General features: G+C 39.5%; 1 protein-coding gene across 2 annotated transcripts in view; it reads left to right on the forward strand.

The window, feature by feature from the left end:
* Nucleotides 1-8,620, forward strand: part of LOC149836001 (kinesin-like protein KIN-7D, mitochondrial) — a 79,711-nt gene extending 71,091 nt beyond the window's left edge. Inside the window, exons 22-25 of one of the 2 annotated variants that reach the window (XM_090008906.1) lie at nt 6,055-6,822; nt 7,424-7,553; nt 7,651-7,774; nt 8,354-8,620. In XM_090008906.1, the coding sequence (XP_089865032.1) occupies nt 6,055-6,822; nt 7,424-7,553; nt 7,651-7,736 (984 nt within the window). In that variant the 3' untranslated portion in view covers nt 7,737-7,774; nt 8,354-8,620. The remainder of the gene's footprint in view (nt 1-6,054; nt 6,823-7,423; nt 7,554-7,650; nt 7,775-8,353) is intronic. The other variant, XM_090008907.1, reaches the window with a different exon arrangement.
* Nucleotides 8,621-8,890: the final 270 nt, after the last annotated feature.

Raw genomic sequence — 8,890 nt, forward strand, 5'->3', positions numbered from 1 at the left:
CCAACAAACGCATCAGAACCTCAAGAAACGTTGTCTTTGATGAACAAAATTTTGATTACAGAGCTGACACAACGAATATGCCAACTGAAATTTATTATCCTTGGCTGAGCTCAGAACTTTTTGCTGGCTCCAATGAAGCATGTTCCTCAGACTGTGTGCAACAAGAAGGAGAGGTGTTTGAGAACATTGTGACGTCGGAGTCACAGAATGCAGAAGAAGTACCGGGCAAATACAAAGGTATTGTCTATTCTAGACAGAGGCCGACAACATCAAGCCATTCAGATCATGTCTCAGTCGCCAATCCTGTGCCTTCTCATACTCTTGCAGCCAGAAAATCAAACCGCATACGACATCCTATTGACAGGTGGGTCAGTTATAACAACTTCTCCTTGGATCTTCAACTGTTTTTAACTGCCATCAATAAGGATGAAGAGCCCATCATGTATTATCAGGCAGCCGCTTCTATGAAATGGGTAGAAGCCATGAATGATGAAATGCAAGCCTTGCATGAATGTGGAACATGGGAAGTTGTTCCCAGACCACCTGATAAAAATGTTGTCGGATGCAAATGGGTCTACAAAATCAAGTACAAGCCAGATGGAACAATTGAACGATATAAGGCAAGGCTTGTAGCAAAAGGATTCACTCAAGAAGCAGGGCAAGACTATGATGAGACTTTCAGTCCGGTTGTAAGAATGTGAACGATTCGAATCATCATCTCTCTGGCTGTTGAACATGGATGAAATTTGAATCAGCTTGATGTAAAAAATGCATTCTTACATGGGAATTTGAAGGAAGAAGTATACATGGAACAACCCCTTGGATATCAAGAACAAAATTGTAAAACCCATGTATGCAAGCTAAAAAGAGCCATCTACGGCCTGAAGCAAGCATCTCGCTCTTGGTTTGATAGCTTCTCGCTGGAGATTCAGAAACATGGATTTTCACGTTCCATGCTGGACCACTCATTATTTATTTTTAAAAGCCCGCCTGTGACCACTCTATTATTAATTTATGTCGATGATATTATCATCACAGGAAACTCTGCAGACCACATCCAAGAAATAAAAGACTTATTAGGTCAAAGGTTCAAAATGAAAGATCTTGGAATTCTACGCTACTTTCTTGGTGTAGAAGTTGATAACCAGGCTCATGGCTTGACACTCACTCAACACAAGTACACCGTAGACGTTCTCAGCACGACAGGCATGAAAGACTGCAAGCCTCTGTGAACTCCGAGTGTATTTCATCAAAAACTTAGCGCTCATGATGGAGATCTGTGTGATGACCCCACCAGGTATCGTAGCATAATAGGAATGTTACAATATCTCACATTCACTATACCTGATATTGTTTATTCAGTCAATCAAGTGTCTCAATTTATGCATGCGCCACGTACTGGACATATGGAAGCAGTCAAGAGGATCCTTCGATATCTGAAAGGGACTATTGGAGATGGATTGATATATTTACCACAATCATATGGCCAAGACTTGCACCAAATTACTGTATATTGTGATGCAGACTGGGCAGGGGATCCTGACGAACGAAGATCTACATCAGGATATTGTGCCTTCATTGGAAGAAATTTAGTCTCTTGGAGCAGTAGAAAACAAAAAGCTATCGCTAGATCAAGCACTGAGGCTGAATATAGATACATGGCTGCTGCCACTGCCGAAGTCACATGGATCAGGCATCTTCTAACTGAAGTAGGAGAAAAGATCTCCCACACTACCTTGCTCTGCGACAATCAAAGTGCCATCAACATGTCTTTCAATCCCGTACATCACAGTCGTGCCAAGCACATTGAAATCGACCAACACTTTGTGAGACAGAAGGTTGAAGAAAAAGAGATTGAGCCTGAGTTTGTCAGCACTGAAAGACAGGTTGCAGACATATTTACCAAAGGGTTAACCAATGACCGCTTTTGGATGCTTAAAAGCAAGTTGTTCATGGTTCAAAACCATAATCAACTTGAGGGAGGGTGAAAAAGGTGCATAGGATCTGACCCGATCCATGTACCCAATCCATGTACATGTAATGTAACTTTTATTTTTCATTTATCGGGTCTGGATACACCAGACCCGGACCCATACTGTAATGTAACTTAAATACCTAAGTTAGGTCACGATTTCATTATTGAAATCGTGACAGCCGTAACTGCTCTTTCTCTCCCTCTCTCTCTCTCTCTTCTCTTTCTCAACGCAGGTGCTGTGCAAAAGGAAAACTTTCACTCCTAAGCTAGGTTTTGACTCAAGCTAGTTCAATGGCTTTATGGGATGACTTCTCAACATGGGATTGGTCCATATGGAAAAAAATTCTTGATAAAATTCGGCTAAATTTGGACGTCTACAATGCGTCATATCCTTTTCAATCTGACAACTTGATAATATGATTTTTCTGCTAATTTTCTGGGTTTTGTTTGATTGTTTAGTTAGGTCTGAGTAAATAATATGGTTTTTGACAGGATGCAATGTGCCAAATGTGTTTTTTGTCCTCTTAAGTCGTGTTGGACTTTCTAGAAATTTAAGGTCCATATTATTTGACAAATTGATAATATGATATTTTCTACTGGCATTCTGGGTTTTGTTTGATTGTTTAGTAGGTCTGTGTAAATAATATGGTTTTTGGTGGGATACAATATGCCAAATGTTTTATGTGCCCTCTTAAGTCATATTGGACTTCCTAGAAATTTAAGGCCCCGTTCGATCTGTCAATGATTTATTTGTTGTGGTTTATTTGGTTAGTGAGAACCAGGGGTGGAGCCATGTTGTGGGGCTGGTTGGCATGTGCCCACCCTGACCCACAACAATCTCCCAAGGGGCTTTTGATTTCAGGATTTTTTTTTTCAATTATCCTGATCTATTGTTAGGGCTAAGGTTTTTGATGTAGTTTTTTTTTGGCAATACTATGAATGTTTAGTTAGAGTTTTAGTTTCTTGCGTTTTATTTTTCAATTAGCATTAGGCATGAGTAATGTGTTGGCCCACATTAGTGGGTCATGGCCATGGAGCCTCTCAGTGGGGGCCATGCATTTGAGATGAGTAGGGCCCACTCATCTCAAATGCATGGATATGATAACCTTTGGGTTATCTCTATCCAGACTGCTTTACTAAAAAAAGCAAAAATAAAAAATAAAAATAGGCTGGCCATTTTCCTGCCAGCCACTGGCCAGGAAATGGCTGGATGGTGTCGCTCAGCTAGGGCAGCACCATCCTGGCCATTTCCCGGCCCGTGACTGGACAAAATGTTGAAAAAAATAAAATAAAATAAGTCTGGCCATTTTCCTCCCGTCCGGCTGGAAAATGGCCGCAATTGTATTGCCCGGCATGGGAGACACCTTCCCAGCCATTTTCCAGCCGGTGGGTGGCCGGAAAATGGCTGAATGACCCAAACTCAAAAAACGCAAAAAAAAATTGCTCCGGGCTGGGATGGTGTCGCCCTGAGTTGGCCAAAACTCGGTCTTCAACCGGGTTTTGGGGTCATCCAAACGGTACCTATGTAATCAACAAAGAGACATGACATATTTTTTGGTACATTCATCCCAAGATGATGGTGCCCTGTTTTCTTTTAAAAGACAGTTCACGGATTGTCCCATCTCCACTTTATTAAGATTTGCCTTGATAGGTCTGTGATGCATAATTTCATCATCTTTTGTGCTAGTGATGATCTCTTTTTGATGAAGTCTGTGTACTTGGGTTACTGGCCATGGATTTGATTGGCTAACAAGTCATAATGTTTGCTTAAGTAACTTCTTACAAAGATTTAGTGAGGTAAATGCATGAGATCTTGCCCAAATTTTAGCAAACGACATGAGATACCTTAAATAAAGAGTACATACATATTGACAAGTAGGTATCACCATGAATTGTCTACAAGCTTACATTTCTAGAAGCTGGTTTCACTGGAATTGGACTAAAGCACAACTGGGCCTGACATACCAAAGAACATATACAACTTGGGCAAAAGTTAGAACTTTGTTGAACATGGTGCACGGGTGCAAGAAAAATGTTTTACAACAAGTTTCATTGTTGCATTTGACTGATCAAAAGTTAAAATTGAGATTGTCTCCATATTTGAACATACTGCAAGATTTCAATAAATTTATTATCTTAATATTTTTCATGATAATTTCCTAAATTATTGCCAAATAAGTAAACAAAAATGATAATTCAAAGTTGTGCATAATTTTCTATGACCACATAGAGACCTACCTTTCATCCATAATTCCAGAAAGTGAAGCTCATTGTAACTAGACAGCGAGAGTATAGTTAGCAATGTGTGAAATAGCAAAAAATCATTAAATTCTGAATAATGATTTAAAAGGTTTTGCATTCATCAAGACGAATGAAAAGAAGGTATAAAAGATAGAGTCACAGAAAAACAACAAACAATAAAGATGGCCTTAATTTGATTTTAATTTTATAAAATGATGTCAGAAAATGGACATATGTATGAGATTTTCCTTGAAAATTAAGTTAGCATATAGCAACTGCAGGATTCAAATTCATGATTCAGTGTGATCTGATCTGAAGATCCGATAAAAAATCAGATCCATATTTGAGTTTTTTTTTAATATTCTTTTTACATGTAACTTTTTGTCTGTCACATGGACTCGCCAAAGAGGCCGCCACACCCGGTGCGGTCAATAAACCTTGGGTGCGGTCAACCCACACCAAGGGTTAGCTTTGTCCAAAATGGACTTGGTCAACTTTGACTTAGTCCATTTTGGTCCATTCAATTTTTTTTTTGTGGGGGGTTAGGTTATGACTCATCCCCTCCCCTAGACCCTGACTCCTCTCTTCCTCTTCCAATGGCGGTGACGGCCTCCTCTTCCGATGAGGACGATGACACAGGTACGTCTCTCTCTCTCTCTGTTCCTCTTCTTCCTCCTCCTCCTCTCTTTCTTCTTCTTCCTTCTCCTCCCCTCGTTGGTGCAAGCTTCGAACCCAGGCCTGATGGGTTCGGCTTTGGTGAACCCAGGCCTGTTGGGTTCAGCTTTGGTGAACCCAGGTCTGGGTTCAACAGAATCGAACCCAGGCCCGCTCCAAAAGAGGCTTTGGTGTTAACTTAAAACTGTTAAAATATATATATATATATATATATATATATATATATATATATATATATATATATATATATATATATATATATATATATACCCTCCCCGCACCCAAGTTTTTTTAAAGTGCTGCATCACTGCATCCACACATGCACCTAAATGTTGCTATCAAAAGTATGAGTTTTTTTTGCTGATTTTTTTCAAAAGCTGGAGTTTCATTTTTAAAGTTTTATTGAAAAAACATGTTTAAACAGAGGAGAAGCGAGGAAACCATGCATATATATATATATATATATATATATATATATATATATATATATATATATATATATATATATATATATATATATATATATAGAGAGAGAGAGAGAGAGAGAGAGAGAGAGAGAGAGAGAGAGAGAGAGAGAGAGTCTCAGTCTAAGCCTTTTGTGTGGCATAGGATTTGACTAGTTGGTTGGATGTGTCATTTGGGGCAAGAAAGTCATTGAGATGGTTCTGCTTGTTCTCGCATTACAGGGACAAAAGAGAGCAATGACATGGAGCTGTGGAAATTTCCTTGACTCTTTGGGGGATTCATTGAAGCCAAGCATGGATGGTAAATTGAAAGCCTCACCCCAGGGATCCATGGTTGTGACAATCTTGGGTTACCAAACATTGGGTGGTTGGGCCTTGGGAGACAAGCTACCCCCACTCCTACCTAGTGTTCATAGTGGCGAAAAGTCTTAATGCTCTAGAATATGCAAATAGGACAGCAGGGTCTGTACTTGTTTTCTATGTATCTGTGAGGATGTTCCTTTTTTTTTTTGAAATATGTGTGATTTAGGCTGTTTGCATATTGCTCTGAATCCTTGAAGTACCACTGTGGTTTTGCTTTTAATGATTTATTAACTCTTGATCAATATTGAATGCATGGAGTTTGAGAATCATTCTGTATTACTTTTCTGTCCACAAAGCAACAAACTTTGACTTTCTTTTCTTTTTCCTTTTTGGTAGGAAACTGAGCTCAATAAAGTGAAGCAAGAAAACTTGCAACTAATTGAGAATGCCAATGCTTTGGATGCTCAGAATCAGAAACTGACAGAAGAAGCATCATATGCAAAGGAATTAGCATCTGCAGCTGCTGTTGAGCTAAAAAATCTTGCAGGTGAAGTCACCAAGCTTTCTTTGCAGAATGCAAGACAAGCAAAAGAACTGCTTGCTGCTCAAGAGCTGGCTTATTCTAGAGGATCCAATGTTCAAACTTGTAATGGTGGTTCCTGGCAATATTCTGAAAGCAAGATTGATGGAAATAAACATTTGAGAAGGGGTCGACTGAGTTCTTGGAGTAATGAAAACCAAAATTCTCTTATTGATGATGTTGATTACTGGAATCTTGACCTTGATGATATGAAGAGGGAACTGCATGCAAGGAAACAAAGAGAAGCTGCTCTTGAGGCAGCTTTGGCTGAAAAGGAACTTGCAGAAGAAGAATACAGGAAGAAGTATGATGATGTCAAAAACAGAGAAGCAGAATTGGAAAATGAGCTTGCTGGTATGTGGGTGCTTGTTGCTAAACTTAAGAAAGATGGGGGAGTTGTCTTGGAATTAAATGGTCAAAGGCCCACACAGGGAACTGATTTTGCAGTGGATGTAAAACCAAATGACACTGAGACTAAAGAACATGTGCCAAAAGAGAATCAAGGATCAGATGAATTGAACAAGACACTTGCCGATGAAAGAAATAGAGGTGCCGAGTTACAGGCCCTTCTTGCCCGCTTGAAGGTATCCTTTTCATGTGTTGATGTTGTGTGCGAAGTGTAATATTGATCTATTTCTATGTGAAAGAACTTTTGTGTCTAATACATGTGTGCCTTGAAATTGTAGTGGTTTTGAGCTCGGGATGCATATGGTCATGGCTCCAACCCAGTTCCTACCTGGACCTGACCCCATATTGTTGGATCCAGATAATATATATCTGAATTTGGTTCGGATTCAGTAGTTGGATCTGGATCACACAGATTGAGAGTGGGTCTAACCCCAGCTGTTTTACCTATTCCACGCGAACATTAACATGTTTGATCTATTTTCAGTGGATCCAGCACCATTGGTTGCCAGATCATATTCAGATCTGGGTTTTGCTTTGATGTCTCAGCCAGATCTGAGTCCAAAGTGGACCTACTTTTGAAAATTTGTTCCATTTTTGGTCAAGCTTGACCCAACACATATGTGACCTGATTGCATCCCTATTTTTAGCATCAGGCAAAGTTACTACTCGTCAGCTGTTTCTGCAGGTTTTATGTTGATCTTCCAGTGCATATTTGGCGTTCTATCTTAAACATAAGATTGTGCATTCAAATTTTTCTTATGTTTTGAACTGTGTCAGGCACGGATGCAAGAAAAGGTGAAGGAAAAAGATGAAGTGCTTGAGAATGGAGATGCAAACTCTCATGTTTGTAAAGTTTGTTTTGAAGCCCCAACAGCAGCGATCCTTCTACCTTGTCGTCATTTTTGTTGTGAGTGATGCCATTCTTTTTCTTGGAGATTGCATGTGGTTTTGAGATGGACAGCTGCCCTGACAGTTTCCGAGTATGTTGCCTTATTTTTGTGCAGTGTGTAAGCCTTGTTCCCTTGCCTGTTTAGAATGTCCTCTTTGCCGGACAAAGATTGATGATAGAATCGTTGCGTTCACTTCGTAGCCTACAAATTTCATTGGTACCATGCCTTCCATGAAGAGGTAATGTTTTCATGGTTTTCTTCATAATCGTGCTCAATATGCCATTTATGACATTGACAATATTGTTTATGCTCATTGCCTTTATAACCTGCCAACATGTGCTACAATGTGTTTTGGTGTTTGTATCTCACACCGGAATGCAGTGTTTTATATATCCACGGAGAAATGGAGCTATAACGAATTAACTTGGTGCATAAGCGGAGCTGTAACTAACCCTTTGCTATGTAATTAATTAACTCTTTGGTGCATAAGCTTATGTCATGGTTGTTGACTCGTGTTCAATGGAATCATTCACTAAAAAGGGTATATGGGCTACTTGGCAATACCAAGATCTTACCCAGTTCAAGTTTTTTTTTTTTTGTTATAATCAAAACCGTTCCCCTTCTTGATGCTGTTATCTTTTGCATTAAGAAACCTTCACTGTACTTATGGACTTTGTCTTGCATGATTTCATCTCTAAACAACCGTGGTGTCTGGAATCGATTCTGTTCCTCTTTGTCTTAAATAATTAGTTTACTATTTTTAAGCCTGACAATTATTGTTGAATTTGCATTGATAACTTATTTGTTTCCTTTTCAGGGCAGGCATTCACAGTGGAAGCCCACACATTTTTCCTGTAATTTACATGTAGATGCGATTCTTTTATTGTTCCCATGTAAGTACTGTTTATTCCATAGACTTGTGCTGTTTGTTTGCCTCCAGAGGAATATAGCGTTTGGTGTAGTGAGTGAAGGCCTCACCAAGTTGGTACTTCCTACTTTGATGTAGAGGAAAAGTTTGTATTTCTGTCGAGTCCAACTGCTCTGTATAAAAAAATATAGTTATGGGCTTCATTTACCAATCAAATCTTATCAACTCGCATTCCTGATCAAACATCAGAAAATATTTTAGCCTGTATTTCGGAATCATGCGTGTTGTAGCTGGGTTGCGGAATTCGTGATGCACAGCTCCGTTTGGACTCCCCAATGCAGAAGTACGAACATCCACCTCCTGAGGTGGCCTTCGTGGAATCCATAAATGAACGCCATCTTTGGTGCCTGCCCCAATGCCTCACTAACCCAACCACAATGTATGAACACATTGGTGGACACTTGCGCATACATGAATATACATGCA

This window comes from Nuphar pumila, chromosome 6, assembly GCF_984573655.1.
Source record: "Nuphar pumila chromosome 6, dmNupPumi1.hap1.1, whole genome shotgun sequence".
Classification (NCBI taxonomy): domain Eukaryota; kingdom Viridiplantae; phylum Streptophyta; class Magnoliopsida; order Nymphaeales; family Nymphaeaceae; genus Nuphar; species Nuphar pumila.